At 40.4% G+C, this 24,950-nt stretch overlaps 1 protein-coding gene across 3 annotated transcripts in view; it reads right to left on the bottom strand.

The window, feature by feature from the left end:
• Positions 1-212: 212 nt before the first annotated feature.
• LOC128687584 (uncharacterized) overlaps positions 213-24,950 on the bottom strand; it is a 254,582-nt gene continuing 229,844 nt past the window's right edge. For 2 of the 3 annotated variants that reach the window (XM_053775107.2, XM_053775106.2), the window contains exons 8-10: positions 22,619-22,784; positions 19,340-19,510; positions 213-6,889 (exon numbers count right to left, since the gene is read on the bottom strand). In XM_053775107.2, the coding sequence (XP_053631082.2) occupies positions 6,716-6,889; positions 19,340-19,510; positions 22,619-22,784 (511 nt within the window). In that variant the 3' untranslated portion in view covers positions 213-6,715. The remainder of the gene's footprint in view (positions 6,890-19,339; positions 19,511-22,618; positions 22,785-24,950) is intronic. The other variant, XM_070084183.1, reaches the window with a different exon arrangement.

Genomic DNA, 24,950 nt, shown 5'->3' with positions numbered 1-24,950 from the left:
TTAACTTATTATACCAACCTTTATTTCAGTTTTACCAAACCCCTAACTTGGTACAGTCCTACCTTTGTGCATTTCTACTTTCACATATCCCTCCCTGTCCCTCCCTGCAGCACTGGCTCTTATGGGGTTAAGGCTTAATTTTATTATAATGAAAGAACTAACGTTCATTTTAATTTTGGTATTCTGAATTCAGAATGAAAATAAAATCAGCATTACTCAAATATACAATTTATTAAAGTTGTCTTTTCATACATGGTAAAGACCACCAATTCAGCATAACATGAAGTGGTGACAGTACCACTGACATAAGAGCTAAGTTATTACACCACACAGAATTGATCATAATGCACTTTTCTTAATAGTCTTCAGGGTGAGACCATTGTAATGTCCATGAATACAGCTCATTTAAAAATACAATGATGCAAACAACTTCTCAATTCTGTGGCTTCTTTATCATAGTTGACATTTGTTTGTTGCTCGTATTAACACTTGACACACTAATTCAGTACTAGTGGGTAACATTATATACACAAAAATTAAGGCATCACTGATTTCATAGAATTGGCTCCATGATCGTTGAGAGAGAACACTTGTTTACATAAAAGCTCAGTTTCATGCAATAATTTTATTGTACAATTTCAAAATTCCTGCTGTACATATTTTCCCATGCCAGTAGCTTGGGTATTGTTCCACAATACAATAAATGAATCTGCTGGCCTTGAAGCATATAAAATTAAAAGCAATTTGAAAGGATCAAACAGCATTATGTATAAAGTTAAATACATGTTAATGACTTTTCACACCAGACACTGTAAGAATACTCTGTAATGTAATAGAGAATCAAGTACGAGTACTTTATATTTTTCTATGAACTAAGTTTTTGGTTATAAAATAAAATTTTATAGTATAAAAACTTAATAAAGACAAAACAAGGCATGTAAAAAGTTCCCCAAATAAGTTTAAGCTAAGAATGGTCAGAAAACAACTCTCGGATAACATCTTAATTAAATGTTAGGCTGGTTCCATTGCTGCTTAATATTCTGAGACTGTCGTGAATCTCTTAATTGTGTGCTATCCTAATGAAACGTAGTGAATAAACTCTGTAAAACCAAACACCTTTAGTCAACAGTTATGAAATTCGCAAAGGCAGAAGTTCCTCAAGACTGTTTACAGCTTTTGAGGATGAAAATATGACTACATAAAAAAGTAATCAAATTGTAGCTAAAATCACAAACTATATACATCTATATATTTGCTTAATGAAAGAATCTGGTGATTTTATAATGCATAAGCAATGTATCATACATACATCTTGTGTAACCATTCATTCTTACATCATGCAAACTACATGGAGATTAATGTACATGTACTGCTTCCAATAACTTTGCAGTTTAGGGTGTACTATTTTATTTATACATATGCAGTTACATTATTTTTGTTCATGTTCTAATGTACGTTATCAGTCGTAAAATATTTATGACAGGAAGTTTTAGAGTACTGCACAGTAATTTCTTTCAAACTCAAAATTATGCATCGTATATCAGTTTTTAATTTTTTTTTTTACAACTATTTATCATGTACACTGTAGTTATTGGATACCATTATTGACTTGTTCATACAATATCTATGAAGTTGTAATACTGTATTGTTTTCTAAAACTTCAATTTGCATTTAATAACCATATCAATTACACTTCATTTTATAGTACAGTGAAAACAATAGCAATCATATAGTGGTAATGAATTGACAATACAGGCTTTAAATATTTGTGGTATAGATGTGACTTTTCTAAAATGGACCTATAATGCATTTTATAAATATAAAATTCATTGAAAATAAGATACTCATTGCATTAACTTGCTGCAATCATGTGTTTGGCAACTAATAAATAGAAGGTGGAGCATTAGACAAATTACTATAGTAGAATTATGGAAGTAGCAACTTCAAAAGTTTTCACTTCATAAAAATTTAATTAAAGCCCATATAAACTGCAATACAAATTGAAGCTCAGGTACCCATTAGCTAATCTTTGATGAGGAACATAAGATTAAAGTAACTTCAGCAGTTCCCTAGAAAACCTGAAAAAAATGTCTGAAGGCTTATTTTATATTAGAGCTTAAAGATGAGCCAAAATGTGTATGCAGTTTTCTCACTTATATGCACATTCCATATCAAATAAATTTTCCCCATATACAGAGCAATATGGCACACGAGAAATCTTTAGTTTATTCTGAGTATATTTCTATTTTAACATTAAGTATCAGAGAACAGCATTTCTTTAGAACTGCATGTTCTGACTGCCCCTTGTAAATGGAGGCAGATGCCCTGTTGCTGATGACGGGCTCGATCCATGTTGCTGAAGCTATCCTTCCCTTTCTCAGATCAAAACCAATTGCCTTTTATTCCCAGGTGCTATATAACCCATGTGAGTTCAGCACTTCCAAATGAATCTTAGTAATGTTCTGGCTATGACATGAATATGCCTTCAATAACTAGTATAAATGTATACAATGAATGGGTTTTCTCTGCAACTATGGATGATTAAGTAGAAATGAGAGCTATGATAGGAAAGTTAATACAATGTGAACAGCACAAGACAAAATATAAAGTAAAACACTTGGATATCACTGAAATTACAAAATGCTTGGCAGAACACCAGGAGGGTGCTACATTAGTATGACTAAGTAAAAAAGTATCATGTTTGATGTGATGTTAAATACAGTTGTCAAGCAATCTCTGCAAAGACAACTAGGCGAGGAAACAAGCACATACTTTTTTCTCTCTAAATTGCATTTAAAATTTAAATATTTCAAGATATTCTTTAGGGATGTTTCGTCTATTTTTCAGTTTAAAGAAAAAAGTCAGTACTTGTCACTGGATGGTGACATATTGTAGAGATAATGTCAGGTGGTGTGGAGTTAAAAATATGCAGAGGGTTGAGGAGGTTTGCAGCTGCTAGAAAAATGACAGGATGGATAATGAGAACCTTCAAAACTAGGGATGCCAAGCCCAAGATGACACTCTTCAGGTCGCTTGTTCTATCTAGGCTGGAATATTGCTGCACACTAACAGCACCTTTCAAGGCAGGTGAAATTGCTGACCTAGAAAATGTACAGAGAACCTTCACAGCGCGCATAACGGAGATAAAACACCTCAATTACTAAGAGCGCTTAAAGTTCCTGAACCTGTATTCCCTGGAACGCAGGCGGGAGAGATACCTGGAGAGAGTTCCGGGGGTCAACGCCCCCGCGGCCCGGTCTGTGACCAGGCCTCCTGGTGGATCAGAGCCTGATCAACCAGGCTGTTGCTGCTGGCTGCACGCAAACCAACGTACGAGCCACAGCCCGGCTGATCAGGAACTGACTTTAGGTGCTTGTCCAGTGCCAGCTTGAAGACTGCCAGGGGTCTGTTGGTAATCCCCCTTATGTGTGCTGGGAGGCAGTTGAACAGTCTCGGGCCCCTGACACTTATTGTATGGTCTCTTAACGTGCTAGTGACACCCCTGCTTTTCATTGGGGGGATGGTGCTTCGTCTACCAAGTCTTTTGTTTTCGTAGCGAGTGATTTTTCATGTGCAAGTTCGGTACTAGTCCCTCTAGGATTTTCCAGGTGTATATAATCATGTATCTCTCCCTCCTGCGTTCCAGGGAATACAGGTTTAGGAACCTCAAGCGCTCCCAGTAACTGAGGTGTTTTATCTCCGTTATGCGCACCGTGAAAGTTCTCTGTACATTTTCTAGGTCGGCAATTTCACCTGCCTTGAAAGGTGCTGTTAGTGTGCAGCAATATTCCAGCCTAGATAGAACAAGTGACCTGAAGAATGTCATCATGGGCTTGGCCTCCTTAGTTTTGAAGGTTCTCATTATCCATCCTGTCATTTTTCTAGCAGATGCGATTGATACAATGTTATGGTCCTTGAAGGTGAGATCCTCCGACATGATCACTCCCAGGTCTTTGACGTTGGTGTTTCGCTCTATTTTGTGGCCAGAATTTGTTTTGTACTCTGATGAAGATTTAATTTCATCATGTTTACCATATCTGAGTAATTGAAATTTCTCATCGTTGAACTTCATATTGTTTTCTGCAGCCCACTGAAAGATTTGGTTGATGTCCGCCTGGAGCTTTGCAGTGTCTGCAATGGAAGACACTGTCATGCAGATTCGGGTGTCATCTGCAAAGGAAGACACAATGCTGTGGCTGACATCCTTGTCTATGTCGGATATGAGGATGAGGAACAAGATGGGAGCGAGTACTGTGCCTTGTGGAACAGAGCTTTTCACCGTATCTGCCTCGGACTTTAGTCTGTTGACGACTACTCTGTGTTCTGTTAGTGAGGAAATTATAGATCCATCGACCGACTTTTCCTGTTATTCCTTTAGCACGCATTTTGTGCGCTATTACGCCATGGTCACACTTGTCGAAGGCTTTTGCAAAGTCTGTATATATTACATCTGCATTCTTTTTGTCTTCTAGTGCATTTAGATAAATGATTATATACACCTGGAAAATCCTAGAGGGACTAATACCAAACTTGCACATGAAAATCACTCACAACGAAAGCAAAAGACTTGGCAGACGATGCAACATCCCCCCAATGAAAAGCAGGGGTGTCACTAGCACGTTAAGAGACAATACAATAAGTGTCAGGGGTCCGAGACTGTTCAACTGCCTCCCAGCATACATAAGGGGGATTACCAATAGACCCCTGGCAGTCTTCAAGCTGGCACTAGACAAGCACCTAAAGTCGGTACCTGACCAGCCGGACTGTGGCTCGTACGTTGGATTGCGTGCAGCCAGCAGTAACAGCCTGGTTGATCAGGTTCTGATCCACCAGGAGGCCTGGTCACAGACCGGGCCGCGGGGGCATTGACCCCCGGAACTCTCTCCAGGTAAACTCCAGGTAATTTAGAAAGGACAGAGTAAAATAGGATGACTTTGGTGTATAAATCTGTAGTGGAGGGAGGAGGGGGTGCGAGGTTTTGTGTACAAGGGGCTTGGACATACAGCAGGCATGTGTGAGTGTTGTGGCCTCCTACCAAACTAGTGGTCAGATTGTTAACTTGCCGGCTTGCAGTACCACGGGTACATCATCAGACTCAACATGGGGACTGCTGAGCCGGCTTTACTGCAAGTGTTCACCAGATTCCTTCATGGAGTACACCATGATACCAACTGACTCACTGCTGACTTCAGTCAACTGAGGGCCTCCTGGCTGTAGTTTTACTGGTCACTCAGATCCTGCAGACTTAAGTTACCTGCAGGCCTCGCTTAGTCTGCTGGCTTCAGTTATCATGGGCCTCAGGACTTGGTTGCCTGTTGGCCGTGCTGGACTCATTACCTGTGGGCCCCTGGTCGCAGTTTTATTGGCCTTTTCTACGGACCTCATTGGACCTTGCTGGCCTCCGGCTGATTTTACCGGCATGATTTGCCAGTTTGGCCTCTAAGGAGAAAGACGCTATGCGGGTGATAGAGAAGAGAATGTTATAGCGCGGAGAGATTGTGTCGTGTGACAGATGAGGAGGAGTGCTATAACACGGTAGAGGTGTGTAGAGTTACACAGAGAATAGGGTGTAATGTGGACACAGTGTTATAATGCAGAGACAAGGGTGTCGTGTGACACGGTAGAAAATGTGTTATAACCCTGAAAAGGGTGTCATCTGTACCCTGCGAGTGTCAGGTGACATGGTGTGTAAAACAACCACTGTGAAAGAATAGAGAAATTCCAAGCGCTTTCGTGACTACTCACATTATCAAGGAACAATAAAAGTAATGCATCAAAGGAAGGCATATAAAGGGTCTAGACCACACCTCGCTATCACATCCCACAACAAAGCAACACCTGACACGCGACTCATAAGAAAGAGAATACTGCAGCAGACCCGCTGGCCTGCTTTGTTGTGGGATGTGATAGTGAGGTGTGGTCTAGACCCTTTATATGCCTTCCTTTGATGCATTACTTTTATTGCTCCTTGAAAATGTGAGTAGTCACGAAAGCGCTTGGAATTTCTGTACTCTTTCACAGTGGTTGTTTTGCATATTATATATGTTATTTTGATGAAAGACACCCACAGAGGGAAAACTGTAAAAAATGAAGTGCTGTATATTTTGAAACCCAAAATTAGTACTGCATACTTTATTTTAGCACAAATTAACTAAGATTCAAGTTCAAACCTCCAAATAGGCAAAGTGATCATTCTTTTATATTCTTTATACTAGTGACTTGTGATGTCAAGGCCCCAAACAGTACTAAACATTTTTCTTTGAGAAGATGCCATTCTACTTGAGAAACTGCACGTATGTGTTATGAAAACTTCAGACATTTAGGCCTAGCAGGAGTCAGAAATGTGAAGCATTAATATACACACAGAACCTTACTTATCTTTACTTGATATAGCTTTCTAAAAATGTTTATGCTTTATTTGTATTATTTTTTATAAGTCATATATTTTCATTTGCATTATACAGATGAATGCTTTAATAAATAGCAATCTTCTTATCTACTCCATTTAGTTTATAGTTATAACATGTGCATCATTAATGAAGGTACAAAACATGATCTAATTAGAGTTTTACACATTTAGGGATACACTTCATATTCTTAAATTAATGCTGTTTATAATTTTGATTTTGAAACATTGTTTGGATATCCTGTACTTTTACCCTGCTATATTTCAGCATTCACAGTTAAATCCATGGGTAGCATCACTTGTATACAATCACGCAACAATATCCATAGAGTCTGGTGTAAGAGCATCGTCAAATGAGTGATGAGATGAATTCGGCGAAGAGACCTGGGGTGAAGAAAATACAGGATCACTTGTAAAAGCTGGTCCATCATCATCCATCAAGTCCAAGTTGAACCCTCCTGATGTGAAGTCTTCCAATAGCTCCTGTTATGGCAAATGAAAAGTAATGATTGGTTGTTGGATACCTTAGCAGAATTACATGAAAAATTATCAATAATTCATGCTATATTTTTTATCAGTCAGCCTTGTCTGCCAAATCAGTAGTTTGCCTTAGAAATGCTATACTGCAGTTTTTTTATTAATTACAAATTTTGAGCTAATGTGACTGGCTCTGTTTATGTACTACAACCCTGACAGTGCCGAGGGTCTCTGCAAAGATCTAACCTGATTTCCTCTAATTATCTAGGCATTGTATGATTCTTACTTATTTAGCTTTTCCCAAGAATATAAAACTAATGCATAACCTATGTTCTATATAACACAAGGAGGAAAGATTAATGTGCACCATAGTATTAGGATGTATATTATTATTATAATCAAAAAGAAGCGCCAAGCCACGAGGGCTATACAGCGCTGATTAGGATGTATAAAGGATACTGCTGTTATCTGCACCACTTCTTACATTTGCCTCTTCCTTCATTATGAGCTCTTGAATCTGAACCCTTTGAGTGTCGAGACCCCTACTCGCAAATTTGCTCATAATGTTGAAGACTTCAAAAAAAAAAAAAAAATTATGAAATGATGGAGAACCTCTTTCTGAAGGTAAAGAAACCAAAAGTTCAAAATTTAATGGAAGACTTACGAAATTACTCTCTCAAGAAGTTAGCAGTCTCAGTGATATTTACGCATTGGCAGTTTTGCCCGCTTTGAGCCAATTCCTTTTATTCTATATCGACTAAGTACAAGAAACTACCCATTTACCTATTTGAACTACACAAAAGTGATCAGAAATTACTAATTTGGCCAATTTCAAAATAGGGGCCAGAGTAAACAATGCAGACATTCCTGGCACTAAAATAACATTTTCTCTGTTCATTAGTCATGTCTCCAGGCCTTTCTTATATTACACTTGCTTTTCATTTTCAATTTTTATTCACACAAAAAATAGATGATTTACTGTTATTCAGACTACTGCATAATATGTAATAATTGTATAAGTAATATCAGCACATTTGTGAATGCATATTAGACCTGTGAGTTGATGTGTTGGATGCATGACATGATTTGTTTACTCTTGACCATCAAAAATCGAACATTTCTGCTACCTTGAGCTCAATTTCAATTAACTTTTATTTGGTACCTCTTCAAGGGGGGCTCCTTGGCATGGTGAAGAGGCTCTTGGTCTGAGGAATTAGACCTGTCGGTCTTCTTCCTCAGACCGAACCTAATTACCCCCCAATCTCCCCTCCCCTATCCCATCCTCCCCATCCTCTCCTTTTTCCTTTCCTCCTCCTCCCCACCCCTCCCTTTTGCCCTTCCTCTTTTTGGCCTTTGGGATTTCTCCCACAGGCACGCTAGTTCCTAGGTAGGGGAAAGGATACCGGGGTCCATCCCATTCTGTTGAGGTTCTTGGTGGTGGCGTAGTTTGCCGTGGAATCTGGATCGCCTGGGGACGTCCCGATCCCTCTCCGGTATCCCGGAGTAGCTTTGGGTGTCTTTCAGGCGACGGGTGTATCTCTGGAAGCCACCTTTCGGATTCCGGGGGTGGTGGCCGAAGGAGGTATGCTTTGTGGCATATATCCGGCCGCCCTCTCTTTTGTCCACCGAGGTAGCTCAGCAGATGTGAGGTTGCTATCCCGGATTGTTAGTTTACTAGCATGATGGGTAGGGTATGGCACGGGTTCCATGCTGCATCTGCGCTACTTGCGGTGCTGAGGTCCTCTTGGGCACGGAGGGAGATTTCTGGCCCTTTCATTCCTCCTAGGAACTATCCCTCCCCGGTCCCCCCTTTTTTTATTCTTTTTTTTTTTATTTTTCTTTTCTTTTCTTTTTTTCTTAAACAAAAAGAAAGAAGTAACCTAACCATGGCAGCCCTAGTCCATGAACCTACTACCCCCGGGCCCCTTCTTGATACCGCACCCCGTTCTGACCCCGCCTTGTCTTTGGACCACTCTTCAGACACTCCTCATGCCTCTGTACCTCTTGCCGGTGCTGTTTTCTCACCCGCTTCAGGTACTGAGGCCTCGACTGACTCCTTCGATTTATCGGACCTTCGCTCTCCTCTGACTATGCTTCCGGCCTCTCCCTCTACGGTGTGGCAATTTTCAAATCGCCGACCCGTTCCACGTCGGACCAACTCTGGTCCCACGCCTAAACGACAATGACAATTACCTGCTGATGATACTTCTCCACCTTCTCGTTCTTCTCAGAAACGATCAACACGTCCTTCACTACCTTTCCACGCTCAGTTTCAGACTGAACAATGGACTAAATTCTTCACTTTACGACCGACTTCCTCTACTGCCTATCTTTCTGACCACAGTATTGGCAAGGCACTCCTACGCCATGTTGGTAAAGATATTTCTTTTCATGCTCTGAAGAGCGGTACGCGCATCATCACCGTACAGAATGCTACCCAGGCTCATGAGCTCTCTCGTCTTTCCCATATCGATACTGTTCCTGTCACTCTTGAAAAACATCATTCCCTTAATTCTTGTAGTGGTACCGTCATTCTGCCCCATACCATAGTTCAACAAAATTTCCAGACATGTGGCACTGACATTCTAGAACAGCTGGAACTCCAAGATCTCCCAATCCTCAAGGTAGACACTTACGTTCTTCCTGCCCGCGGGCGGAGATGATACCCTAGCAATGTGGCTCGTTTAACTTTTGACAGCCGAGAACTCCCATCCTCAGTTTATATAGCAGGGCATCGGTTACAAGTTCGAAAGGTGATCCCTACACCACAACAGTGTAGAAATTGCTGGCGATTTGGCCATCCAGCGAAATATTGCAGATCTATCGCCGAATGCCCAGTCTGTGGTGCCGATGACCATTCTAATACGTCTTGCAATCGATCTCCCTCTTGTCTTAACTGTCATGAGGCTCACCCTTCGTACTCTCGCCGTTGTCAAGTCTATTTAAACGAGCGGGAAATCCGTTACCTCAAAGAGACAGGTCTCCCTTATGCCACGGCAGTTTCTCATCTCCGCCTCCAAGGGAGACTCCCATGTGTTTCTTATTCCCGTGTTTCAAAACGTCCCCCCACTCACTTCTGGTATCCCATCTTCTACACCCACCTCTGTGGTTACCTCTCCCATAGTCACTCCTGTATCTAATCCTTTTGCTGTCCTCGGCTCAGACGTCCCTACTTCAACGCCTCAGTCTGATCTCGCTTCTTCGTGTTCTCTCTCACAAGCCTCAGTATCGACGAGACCTCGTACGACACCTCCTCCCAATTGTCCCTCTACTTCTCAAAAGTCAAAAAAAGGTCCGTTAACACCTCCTACCCATCTTCCACCTCCTCATTTTACCCTCCGTCTCTGCCCCTGGTTCTCCCCCTCTCACTGGCTCAGTTACAAGTGTAGAGGTTCACCCTCCTCCTCGTACTGTATCTTCCTCCCCTGTTCCCTCCCAAGTTTCTTCCTCTTCTGCCACCTCCCAGGTTTCTGCCTCTTCTGTCCCCTGCCACGCTTCTCCAGTTCCCTCCACCCTTTCGCCCCCCCCTTTTCCAATATTGTCTCCCATACGACGTCTCTGAATTCCGAAACACTTGAAGCAATCTCTGAATATATTGCAGAGACCAAACCATCAATGGACACTGATCCACCTTCCGCTCTTTCTCTCTCCTCTGCTCCATCTGCGCAACTCCTTTCTTCACAGCGCACCGTTCCTTCGCTGCTTGAACGTTTTCCACTGCCTCCGCATGTGGACTTTTCTAACCCCTCTAGTCCGTAGGAACCCTTACCTGCGGATTTCAAGTATCCTTATCATTGCCAATCATGGCCTATTTACAGTGGGATATAAGCGGCCTCAGGGGTAATCGGGGTGAGCTTCAGATGTTACTCTCCCAGTTTGCCCTTGTTGGTGTTTGCTTACAGGAACCAGAATTACACTCTGCTGTTATTTCTCCCATCTCAGGCTATAATTTATTGTATTCTTCAGACCCTTTTCCTGATGGGACCTTTAATGAAAGTGCCCTTCTTCTACGCACTGATATTCCGTACCATCAGCTATTTGTTCATACTTCGCTGCATTACACAGCAGCCTGTATCCACTTACATAAGTGGTATACGCTCTGTTCTTTATATCTCTCCTTCTCGGGCATTATCTATTCCGGATATTACCTTTCTTGTTTCGTCATTACCGCCACCGATTCTGTTACTTGGTGATTTTAATGCCCACCATTTCCTCTGGGGGGGGGGGTCTCACTGTGATTCCCGTGGAATTCAGTTAGAGGCTTTTCTTACCACCCACCCCCTCCATGTTTTAAATACAGGTACTCACACCCATTTTGATCCTCGGACTCGTACTCTCTCTTGCATCGATCTCTCAGTCTGCTCTTCCTCCGCCGCATTAGACTTCACTTGGTCTGTTCTCCCGGACTTGCATGACAGCGATCATTTCCCAATCATTATTACTTCCCCTTCATATTCGCCACCTCTTCGCACCCCACGCTGGCAATTTGATCGGACAAATTGAAACCTTTACTCACACCTAACTGTTTTTAAAGAGGTTCCTTCTTCGTCCTCCATCGATGAGCTCTTACACCTCTTCTCGTCCTCAGTTTTCACCGCAGCTTCTCATTCTATACCCCAAACTTCGGGCAGGCATTCTCAGAAATGCGTGCCTTGGTGGTCTCCTGCTTGTGCTCATGCAGTACGTTTGAAACGCGCTGCATGGGGCAGGTATCGGTACAATAGAACCACAGAGAGACTCCTTGATTTTAAACAGAAGTGTGCGATCGCTCGCCGTGTCATCCGTGACGCTAAACGCACTTGCTGGCGAGATTGTCTCCACCATCACCTCTACTTCCTCTATGAGTGCAGTCTGGAAAAAAGTACGAAAACTGAGTGGTAAATATTCTCCTGACCCGGCTCCTGTTCTGCGGGTTGCCGGTGTTGATATAGCAAACCCACTAGATGTTGCCAATGAAATTGGCAATCATTTGGTCCGTATTTCTCAGGGACTCCATCTATGCCCCTCATTTCTTTCCTCAAAGTCTGCCAGAGAGTTAGCGCCCTTGGACTTTTCTTCTCTCAGAGAAGAACAGTATAATGTGCCTTTTACAGTTCAAGAACTGGAGGCAACACTCTCAGCTTGTCGATCATTGGCAGCTGGGCCCGACGACATTCATATTCGTATGCTACAACATTTACATCGGTCAGCCCTTGCAGTCCTATTACGCCTTTACAATCTTATTTGGTCACAAGGAGTTCTTCCACAGCTGTGGAAATCTGCCATTGTTCTCCCTTTCCGCAAACCAGGCACTACGGGACATAAAACCTCCCACTATCGTCCCATTGCTCTTACCAGTGCAGTTTGCAAAGTAATGGAACGCCTAGTAAATAGACGCTTAGTGTGGTATTTAGAGACACACAACAGTCTCTCCACTCGTCAATATGGCTTTCGTAAGGGACGTTCTACCATAGACCCCTTACTACGCTTGGATACATATGTTCGTAATGCCTTTGCGAATAACCACTCAGTTATTGCTAGATTTTTTGACCTTGAGAAGGCATATGACACAACTTGGAGGTATAATATTTTAGCCCAAGCCCACTCCTTAGGCCTTCGAGGCAATCTACCATCCTTCCTTAAGAACTTTTTAACTGACAGGCATTTCCGTGTTCGGGTTAATGATGTGCTCTCCCCGGACTTTATCCAAGCTGAAGGTGTCCCCCAGGGATGTGTTCTGAGCACAACACTTTTTCTCCTTGCTATTAATGATTTGGCCTCTAGTCTTCCATCAAATATTTGGTCATCACTCTATGTTGATGACTTCGCTATTGCCTGTGCAGGCGCTGACTGTCACCTCATTACAGTTTCTCTCCAACATGCAGTCGACCGTGTTTCCAATTGGGCCACCACACGTGGGTTTAAATTTTCCAGCACTAAAACCCACCAAATTACTTTCACTAGATGCTCTGTCATCTCCGATCATCCTTTGTACCTCTATGGCTCCCGTATCCCTGAACGTGATACAGTCAAGTTTCTGGGCCTCCTCTTTGATCGTAGGTTATCCTGGAAACCTCACATTACCTCTCTGAAGGCAACTTGTCACAGCCGGCTGAACCTTCTTAAAACCCTTTCTTATCTTTCATGGGGAGCTGATCGTCGAACCCTCCTTCGCCTACATTCCACCCTTATTTCATCGAAACTTGATTATGGTGACCAGATCTATTCAGCGGCATCTCCTGCTACTCTCTCTAGCCTTAACCCCATTCATCACCAAGGATTATGTTTATGCCTTGGTGCTTTTTGCTCTTCCCCTGTCGAGAGCCTCTATGCAGAAGCGAACGTTCCATCCTTATCCGATCGCCGTGATGCCCATTGCCTGCGCTACTATGTACGCTCTCATGATCTCCGCAATCCTTCCATTTATAGAATGGTCACTGATATTAGTAGACATTCTTTATTTGTTCGCCGCCCCTGTTTACTCCGTCCCTTCTCTCTTCGCCTTCATTCGCTCTTGTCTTCTCTTCAACTACCACCTTTCTATGTACATGTAGCATCTCACTTTTCCCTATCCCCCTGGGAAGTTCCAGCTGTTCGAGTCTGTTCTTTCTCCCTCCCTTGCTCGAAAGCCCAACTGTCTACGGTCGCTTCCCACTCTCTTTTTCTTGACCACTTTCACTCTCATTCTCATGCCATTGCTGTGTACACAGATGGCTCTAAGTCTTCTGACGGCGTAGGATTCGCAGCAGTGTTTCCGGACAGCGTCGTACAAGGGCATTTACTATCTTCGGCTAGTATTTTTACTGCTGAATTATATGCCATCCTTACAGCACTTATCCGTATTGCATCTATGCCTGTGTCATCATTTGTGGTTGTCTCAGACTCCCTTAGTGCTTTACAGGCTATACAAAAATTTGATACACCTCACCCCTTAGTCCTCCGTATCCAACTTTGGCTACGCCGCATCTTTACCAAGCATAAAGATATTGTTTTTTGTTGGGTCCCTGGTCATGTTGACGTACAGGGCAATGAACAGGCAGACACTGCTGAGCGGTCAGCAGTACATGACCTACCAGTTTCTTATAGAGGTATTCCATTTACGGACTATTTGCTGCAATATCTTCCCACCTTCACACCCGTTGGCAACAACGTTGGTCTACTATGCTCGGCAACAAACTTCAATCTATTAAACCGAGTATAGGTTACTGGCCGTCTTCTTATCACCAGTGTCGAGGTTGGGAGACTACTCTCTCCCGTCTTCGCATTGGCCATACTCGTCTTACTCATGGATATCTCATGGAGAGGCGTCTTGCTCCTCTCTGTGAGAATTGCCAAGCTCCATTATCAGTCAGCCACATTCTGTTGGACTGCCCACTTTATCAACGAGCACGCAGAATTTACCTCTGTCGTCGTCTTCGCTCTGCTGCTCTCTCTTTACCTTCCCTTCTCGCTGATGGACCCACCTTTCATCCGGACTCTCTCATTGACTTTTTGACAACAACTGACTTACTTCACAAATTCTGATACCTTCAGCCCTTTCTACTTCAATCTCTTGCTACCCTCTACCCCCGTACTATCCCCTGCCCCGCTGTTTTCTGTAACCGGCTGATCATCCCTCCTCCCTTCTGCCATCCAATACCCTCGCTTCCTTCCCTACCCTGCAGCGCTGTATAGCCCTTGTGGCTTAGCGCTTCTTTTTGATTATAATAATAATAATTTTATTTGGTAAACCATTCAAAATCACCTCCTATTTCTGTAACATATCTTCCATTCTATCAAATGAGACCAAGAAAATGCGAATACAACCATAAATACCATACAAAAATACACCGAAAGTGGCTGTTTTAAACCAAAAACACTGTTTTTTTTCTCATGCACTGTTCAGTGCACGATTTTTTTTTTTCATACTGCGCACTGACCATGCAGACCCATTCTCTCGTATGAAGGCCTACCAGCTTTCTCCTAGAAGATTTGAAGCTGCTAGAATTTTGGCATAGTATTACGGGACCGACACTGGTTTCAAAGCCATTATATTACGGCACCAATACCAAAAGGGTTAAGATACATTATATGCATTTTATAGCAGGTTTGGGTCTTCACTTCTCATTGTCCATCACATTAAACACTGGTTATGTCACACTTTTGGTAAGCAAACTCCTGCAAGGGAGATCACTTGGCATGGCATGGAGCTCTTGTTCCAAGGAATCAGATCTATTGTCCTCTTCCTTGGATTGAATCTAATTTCTCCTACACCCCCCCCCCTTTATATTAATGGTATACAGTATCAAGTTGATGATACCTAAGATAACCAGGTGTTACAACATATCTTGTTCATCTTCTTCCTTCATTTTTGCCCCCCTATTGGGAAAATTTTTCCCTTGTGAAATTTAGGTTCTAGGCAGAAAGGAAAGGGATCAAACTGCCTGCAGATCTTTGGTAGCAGCCATAGGTGTAAGACTCCTAGAGTTTCCAACTGGCCAAATGGCAACAGCAGTTAATGCTTTAGTCTAATCAGGTGGTTTTGCTAAGCCTAGCTCAGTCAGTTCTGGAGGTTCCATCCTAGTATGCCAGCTGGAGTAGGAGGGAGCATTAGTGCCAAGGTTGATCATGAGTCAGGGTGTGATGGGTATGTTTTTTTTTATATCGTATATCCTCGGTGCTCCCCTTAAAAAACTCTTGATTATTTCATAAATGAATTGTTACATCTCTGTCAACTCAGTACCCTCTCTAGATACTTGACCAGTCATCCATTAATTTATTCTGTATCTGTATGGTTCCCCAATTCTGATATGTACTACAGTTAAATTTCTAGTCCTCTTCTATTGTCAAGTGTCATGGGAGCCCCAAATCTCTGAAAACTCTTAACTGGCAAAACCCTCCTTAGACTTCATACAGACCTAACTGTATCAAATTTAGACGATGTAGATCAAGTATATTCTCAAATCTCCAGCTACACACAAGAAATTCTCTGCCATCAAGCATACATTACTGTCTGACAGCTCTGATCTAGACTGGTTGAGAGTTTGTATGCAAAAGCAAATATCCCCTCTTTGCAGGTCTCAAGCCCAGTTCCTTCAGTATTTTGTCTGCCACCATGGTCTTTCTGAGCCTCATACATATAGAATGATCAGATAAACTGTTAGTAGTTGACCTTATTTGTTGTAATCCATTAGCCTTAGAGTTCAAAATTTAGCTGTCATTCTTACTTCCCCTTCCCATCCTCTGTCAGTCTTGTGCTTTTCCTTGCCTCCTTAGGAAGTTCTAGCAATTCAAGCTTTCTCTTTCTCCTCCTGCCAATTTTTAATTGAATTCCCATGATGTAGACTGATGGCTCCAGTTCTCAGATGTATGAAAGTATGCAACCATCTTTCCAAGGCCATTTAATAAAACTGGCCAGAATTTTCAAAATAGAGCTAAATGGCATTCTCATTGGTATAGTACACATCACAACCTCTCCCACCTCTGCATTCATGGTTTTTGACTTTCAAAGTACATTACAAGCTATTGTACAGTCTACAACACTGGTAATGATAAATTTCTAGTAAGAACAAAATTGATCTTTGCTGCTTGGTCTGCTGTTTATGATTACTGATTTTCTAGTATTGTTCCAGTCTCCAACACTGTTGGTCTGAATTAATAAATTAACTTCCATCAAACCACAAATTAGGCTCCTCCAATTCACACGTCTATGAATTGGAGGCAGGCTTCTCGCACATGGATGCTGTATGGAGAGGCACCTGCATCCCACTGCCAGGATTGCAGGGTACCTTTTAACAGTTAATCGTGCACTAACACTAAGTCCTATTAATAAGCATGCTGAATTTACTTCGGACAACTGCAACACTGACATCTTTTCTGATAGTCCCAACTTTGACACCGACTGACTTTTTGACAGAGTGACTTGACTGCCCAAACTTGGACTTAAATATATTTTTTTTTTTTTTATCCTCACCTCCACCCAGTACCCTACCTCCACTAACCTCTTCCCTCATACATTACTTACAATGCTGTATGGCCAATACAAGTTTAGCACACTTACATCACTCCATGTCTCTGGTTCTCCTATGTCAGTCTCCTTTCTCATGTGTCTATTTGATTAATAAATCCCCTGGTGGGTAAAATGTTTCTCAAATATGATACCCAAATGTTTCATATATCTTATTGATCATTCTTTATGAAAAACTATGGTTGACTTGCAACATATAAAACAGCAAGGATTTTGGGGAGGGGAGGGGGGGAAAAGCAGGGAGCCAACTTGTGGTATACTTGAGTACTGGTGTATATGGCATTGCATTTACATAAAGAAATGGACATGCAAAGCAACAACACAAAACAAGTGTATAAAGCAAATACCGGGTATTTGCAAGCATAATTTGAAAAGCTGGAAACTTTCTTGAGACTTCTTAATCCCTTTGCTACATATAAGATTTTAAATACTTCCTTTTTGTGTGTAACATTTTTCAACATTTACATTGTGGAAAATACAAGCAATCTACCATATATCTTTTAATGAATGATGGCTTTCTTTTACATATTGTTTGCTGTGCTACATAGGGTCATGAATGGTACATTTATGCACACTGATACTTGAAGGGAGATGCCTTGAAGATGAAGGGCTCTTGATGCAAGGAATTGAAGCTACCCTCCCTTGGATCAAATCCTATAATCCCCAGTTCCCCTGAGGATAATGACAGTGGACACTTATTAATCTGAACTGATCAGTCAGATTATGAAGAATTTTTTATTCCCTATTTTGCTCAAGGTGAGTTTATTACTTTCCCATGACTATATCAACAATCCCTTCAAGGGAGTACTTGATATTGGTGAAGTGCTCTTGATTCAAGGATTTAATTACCCTTGGATCAAACCTGATTACCCTGTAAGGGAGGTTCCCTGATAATGATAAAGGACTCTTGATGAAAGGAATTAGACCTGTTCCACTGGATTGATTCTGAATTCTTCCCATTTCCTTGGTGCTGCATGATGACCCCCCCCCCCAAAAAAAAAAAAAAAAGTTTAGTGCTCTTCTATAAATATAATGAACCTGTTTAAATTTCATTTCACAGATTTTGCATGACTTGGGTGTAATGATTTCCCAGAAATATGAAAATTAATCTATGGGTTGCATAGTGAGGGATAAACAAAACCAAGGAAGAAGAGGGTAGTTTCAATTCTTTGCTTTACTAGCCCTTCATTGACATTAAAGCATTACCAATAAGTACTAAACTGTGGAAAAAAATAAGTTGTGCATATGCAGTAAAATCTCTCATTAAGAGACTAATAGGGAGGAAGGGGTGTATGATAATGATTGGTTTCATAGCTTGGGAGTTGTGGATTATCATTCATTATCGTCCTGTTGTCTTCTAAAGTAGTGGGCTTGGTCCTGAACACTAGGAATACGGGTGTTGTAACCTGTGGTACTACATTACAGTTCTGTACTGTATAGTAATTCTGTAGTACTCTACGTAATTTGTGGTAATTTTATTTAGCTTTTTATGGTGGAGAGATTTGTAAACTGCTGTGACTGATAGTGGTGACTCAATAACTTTTATTCTGAATCAGAGCTGTAAAGCTCAACTAGTGAAAATAATGTAGATGGCTGAGATTTAGATTTCTGAGAACTACACTTTTTTCTTGGCACCATCACTTGCTTTAGAAGCCACTGTAAACTGCACCTTTATTAATATATTAAGTCACACAAAATGCCCTAAATCCAGGGAAAATAAGAAACTGAATGATTAGTGTATGCATGAGTGAGAATAAACAATTAGCTGGTGAAAGTGGCCTACTTGGTCCAAGACTTCAGAAGACAACCAGATACTATCATTACCAACAAAATGCAGAATTAGTCTTTTCTCCATCTTGTCTGATAGCATTTGTCAAGTTTTTTTTTTTTTGTTCAGAATTACTGAAATCAGTTAATCTGAGGTTTTACTGTATACAACTCTTGGCATATTATCCATTTTGAAGAATAAATTTGTTAGGGGACTAATATAAAAGATGAGACTTCTGTATTTGTTTAGCAGATATTTTGAAGTTGTGTGTGTGTCACAGTAGCAAAGAGATTATTAATGTCTTTAAAATTTCATGCCAAAAACTAAATACAAGATTTTTATAGTGGAAAGGCTGACAGCACTGCAAATGCATAAGCCATGCATGTAAAATTTACATTACTTACTAATTATAAGTTCAAAAGCCTGTAGTGTGCCATAAGACAGATTTGGGAGCTTACAGTAACTTAAGTAGATATAGCTGAGAAACATTAGCATTAATTATACTCATAAAATTAAAGCATTTGTGATCATACTTACTACAGTAGGAAAACAATCACAATGACAAGTGATACACATTAATATTGTGCATAACAAGCAGAAGCTATAAATTTCTTCAATTTCAGAATCAATGCAAGGTGACAACACTGAATCATTGTGTTTGTTGAAAGTGGAGGACACAAAAAAGGAGGCATGGCACACGTACGTCAAGCAGGGATCCTGTGAGATTGTAGTTACACCTCACCTTCTTCATATCATTTTGACCCCCAGTGTTATTTACCACCTCAGACTTGATGAGTGTAGACAGCAAGAGGCTCTGGTCAATATTGGTCTCCTCCACCTTGATGCCATTTGTTCGAAGCTTAGTCTCCAACTCCTACAAACATAAAGGCTAATATAAAATGCATACATTTTTATGGTATAGTTCTATCTAAAAAAAAAAAATCCATTTAATGTGTGTATTGGGTATCAGTTAGGATTCTTGGAATTTAAATTCTTATACTGTACCTATTTTTAGCTTAGTGCATTTAATGCATAAAGCTCAATGATCTAAGGATGGAAGTTTCAGTCATTCCTTGATCAATCCTCATTACCTCCTATTCTTCATGCAATGTATGAGCAAAAGAGTTAGCATTTCCCACAAACAACTGCACCCAGGAACTGCACTGATATCCATAATTTTTATTTTTACCAGTGCTAAACCAATGTAGAAGAGTTGAGCTACTACATGTAAAAAAAAAATTTAAACTATAATAATGAATTTTGAACTTTTATTGTTTAGTACCGATTTTGTTAGATTCCTGAAGTTATAATAATATGATACCAAATGCAGTCTATCCTGCCTCCCTGCTATCAACAGTTGAGGTTTCCTTGTCTTGATACATAAAGCTAATAAATAACACCTTGGTAATACCTCTGGATATATGTTATTGCACAAGTTCGTGTAAAGCGTTTTCACAAGACTCGTCAGAGACTAAAAATATTTGTAGGTTACAATGGACTCAGGATATTTGAAAGTCTTCTTACAGAGGCAAAATGTAACTTCGAGCTGGGCTGCCAAACTGAGTAAAATTGATACTTCAGAAGTATCTCAGACAGATATATGAATAGGAGTGGCTGTTAAATAGAAATGTCAATTGCTATAGGAACCTTCATCCCTGTGACCAACCCTCAGACCCAGCCTCCAAAACTGGAAATATTAAAGCAATATAAAGTACAGTGGACCCTCATTTTTCATAATTCGTTTCAGAGAACGTGGCTATTATCGAAATTGACAATTTGCGAATCCATTTTCCCCATAAGAAATTATGTAAATCCAATTATATAATTCATTCCAGACACCCAGAAGTATCAAAAAAATTTTGTCTTTTACCTTAAAGATAGATTTACATGCACAAAAGAATGAACATTCAACATGACAGTTACCTTTATTGAAGGCTGTTGTTGATGAATGGAAGACAGAGAGGAGGAGAAAGGGAGGAGAGGTTAGTGTTTGGAAGGGGAATCCCCCTCCATAAGGACTCTAGGTCACTTCAGGGATCACTTCCCTAGCTTAAATATAGATTTAAGTTAAGAATGAGTGAAGATCACTCTGCTATATGATGTTATTGCAATCATTCAGCACATTAAATCTTAGTGAAGTATCATGTGTAGGGTCATGCATCAGCCAGAGAAGCTGACCTCTTCTTGAGAAGTGAAATTCCAGTGAGTCAGTATAACCCTATAGGGAACAAGTTGGCTGCAATCAAGGACAGTAGAACCCCCGTATCTGTGGATTAGGTTTCTGCGGTTTCAGTTTCTGTGGTTTACCTTGGCTCAACAATATTAAGGAGGTTGCAGTCTGAGGTTTCATTATCCTTTTTCATTCATTTTTTTGCTGTTTTAATAAGTGTATAAAACATGAACATATAAAGTTTCATTAAGATCAGTCAACAAACAAATAAATAAAAAATATATACTGAAAATTAGATTTGGCAGCAAACAGGCACATATTGACACTACCAAGTCATCGTCATCGTCTTGGCGGCGGCAGCAGCAGCAGTATTTGTGGTTGGGGAGGGGGGTGGAGGAGGTGTATATTTTATTATTTAATGTTGGAAATGTCTTATTGTGCCTAATTTATAAATTAAACTTTATCATAGGTATGTATGTGGTGGTGGTGGTGTCATCACCATCAGTGTTTTGGGTGGGTGGTTGGATTTATACTTATTTCATACCAGTGCGTTGTTGATGTGTGTTCATCTCGCATTAGATTTCCATCAGCAAAGGTACAACTAATTAGATTCTATCTGGTATGTCATTCACATAAACAAAGACAACATTGGTCCTAATACCAACTGGTGGTAGTTGGTGGTGGACAAGGAGGAATGTATTTTACATTTATTTAATATTGGTAATGTCTTACAGTGCATAATTTATCAATTAAACTATCATAGGTATATATGTAAATGAAAAATGACTTGTATATAAAGTTCACTACTACCAGCGGTTTCGGACATCTGTGGTAGGTTTTGGAACATATCACCCCCTCCTCCCCATGGACATGGGGGACTACTGTACTTCTAATGCCAAACCAGTTTAGCATCACTTGCATAAGATCACAGCATGGGTTATTTAACCAGCTTGCTCTATTCCTGGCCATGTAACCTGTCAGGCTATCATTTACAGAATGCCTGAAAAAATCTACCAACCCAACTAGGTATGGTGGTAAACAACTACCCAGAAAGATACTCAAGTCCTGTTAAATTTGCATGATTGCTACTCTTTTCTTTCTCTTGTTAACAGTAAGTTGATAGAAATTCTTACAAACTTCTGCTGTACCTATGTTTGGAATATTTTACATTTGCCTCTAATTTACTCTATATTCTTAATAGTTCTTATCCCTGTAGTAATTTCAATTTCCTTTACAAAAGTGGGCTAGAATTATTTCCTTGTAAGCCATGCATGTTGCAGAAGGCAACTAAATTGCACACAAAGGGTTGGTAATACTCTTTTTCTATGAAATTACCAATGTAATAGTAATAAAATTAACCTCTTCTCCTAAAGTTAAAAAGAGAAACTTTCGTTTTGCTTTTTGGGGTACCTCGCTTTGGTGGGATATGGCTGGTTTGTTAGAAGTACAACGGAGACTTGGTATTCAAACAGCTCCCTTCTCGTACAGTTCGGTATTCGAACACTTTGTTCGGTAAAAAAATTGCTCAGTAGCCGACCATTTGCTCAGCACTCAACCAAACCAACACAACCTGCCAGAACTTCGCTGCATACTATTTCATGTTTCTTCACTTTTTTTTTTGTTATTTGTATAAACAAGTTACCATGGGGCCTAGAAGATTAGTGATAACAGCAAACCAAAAAGAAAATTGGTTGGGAAAAATTTGTTCAATACTCTAACAGATCGGCCCTCAAACAGCCTTCTAGAATGAATTAAGTTCGAGTACCGAGGTTCCACTATAATAAAATTTCATCAATCTAGTCAATGTCATACCTGTATTCTTAAATGAAGCTGTCGATTTTGTTGTTCTAGGGCTCTTCGTTTAGCTTCAACTTCTTTGTTGTACTCTATATCAAGTTTAAGTCTTCGTATGTAATCAACCGAGGCCTTCAGAATCTGTCCTTTGTTATGTCGGAGATCCCGAACAAGCTCAAAATACCTGAAGACAATACAGGTAAATGACATGACGCAAGTTTATCTGTAATTGTACATAGTAAATCTGCAGATACAAAGATTGACAAAACAGACATGCACAGTATATACATATATACAAGTGTACAAACTGCAAAATAAGTTAGAAACCAGACACAATATGTAGTTTATTTAGAAGACATTTTGTCCACCAGGGCTGAAACGTATTTAAATAAAATGCTATAAACTGCATATTGTCCTACTAATAATATCACTGATATACATGCAGAGGTAGTGCAGTCTTTGCACAAAAACTGAAGTACGTAAAATAGAAAATCTGAAGACACCCTATTCTTCCCTCCTTGCTGATGGACACACCTGTGACTCAGAATCCCTCATTCACTGCTTGACAGCAACTGATTTACTACAAACTTTGATACTTCCTCTAGCACTCCTCACAGCCCTTTCTAACTATGTTTTCCACTTCACCCTGCTGTGCTGTATGACCCTTGTAGGTTTAGTGCTTTTTTTATGATAATAATGAAGACATCCTACAAAATGGCTTTTTAGAGTTAAATAGTTAATGAAAAAATAAAAATACTGAAAATGCCATTAATGGTGTATGAAAAAAAGAGAAAGTATGATAGTATAAGATTATAATCAAATAAAGTACTAAACCAACAAGGGTCTAAATAAGATAAATAGATATAAGAAAGTAGATGCTGTATAACCCTTGTCCCACCAAGGCAGGGTGGCCCAAAAAAAGAAAAACTTTCATCATCATTCACTCCATTACTGTCTTGCCAGAGGGGTGCTTTACACAACAGTTATAAAACTGCAATATTAACACCCCTCCTCCAGAGTGCAGACATGGTACTTTCTATATCCAGGACTCAAGTCCGGCCTGCTGGTTTCCCTGAATCCCTTCATAAATGTTACTTTGCTCACACTCCAACAGCACATCAAGTATTAAAAACCATTTGTCTCCATTCACTCCTATCAAATATGTTAACTCATGCTTGCTGGAAGTCCAAGCCCCTTGCACACAAAACCTCCTTTACCCCCTCCCTCCAACCTTTCCTAGGCTGACCCCTACCCTGCCTTCCCTCCACTGCAGATTTATACACTCGAAGTCATTCTGTTTTGTTCCATTCTCTCTACATGTCCGAACCACCTCAACAACCCCTCCTCAGTCCTCTGGATAATAGTTTTGGTAATCCCGCACCTCCTCCTAACTTCCAAACTATGAATTCTCTGCATTATATTCACACCACACATTGCCGTCAGACATGACATATCGACTGACTCCAGCCTTCTCATTGCAACATTTATCACCCGTGCTTCACACCTATATAAGAGTGTTGGTATAACTATACTCTCATACATTCCCCTCTTTGCTTCCACGGGCAAAGTTCTTTGTTCCACAGCCTTCTAAGTGCACCACTCACACTTTTCCCCTCATCAATTCTATGATTCACCTCATCTTTCATAGACTCATCTGCTGACACGTCCATTTCTAAATATCTGAATACATTCACCTCCTCCATTCTCTCTCCCTCCAATCTGATATCCAATCTTTCATCACCTAATCTTTTTGTTATCCTTATGATCTTACTCTTTCCTATAGTATTCACTTTTAATTTTCTTCTTTTACATACCCTACTAAATTCATCCACCAACCTCTGCAACTTCTCTTCAAAATCTCCCAAAAGCACAGTGCCATCAGCAAAAAGCAACTGTGACCTTTTCAAATAATTTTTATTGTTTAATAATGTTGGATATAATATCCGAACATTAATTAGTTTATATTGGCAGTACCAACAATTCTGTCAACCAGTCACCATTGTCATTACAAGCTGTGCTAACTCATTCATGAAAACATTCTTCACTTTTCTGTTTACAACATCTGAGTTACCTGATATCATTTCTGCCCAGGAGAGAACTTTTTTCCGCAACTGTACATGATTACAAGAAAAGGCCGATTTGGCGAGCATATACACACAAAGAAATTAATTACTTGTATAAAAGTATAGTTAATGTTCATCTTTGATTCATAACTTTCGAAAGATACTTGGGTTCAACTCTGTATGTTGTACACAGCAGACTTTTAATCAGTATTCAGACAATCTTGCACACATGACAGTACATATAAGGGACTATGCAGTTGACCTGAGGCTTTGTGCTATACATTTAG

This window comes from Cherax quadricarinatus, chromosome 11 (genome assembly GCF_038502225.1).
Source record: "Cherax quadricarinatus isolate ZL_2023a chromosome 11, ASM3850222v1, whole genome shotgun sequence".
Lineage (NCBI taxonomy): Eukaryota > Metazoa > Arthropoda > Malacostraca > Decapoda > Parastacidae > Cherax > Cherax quadricarinatus.
The sequence above is the reverse complement of the archived record's forward strand: the minus strand, read 5'-3'. Positions and strand labels throughout refer to the sequence as shown.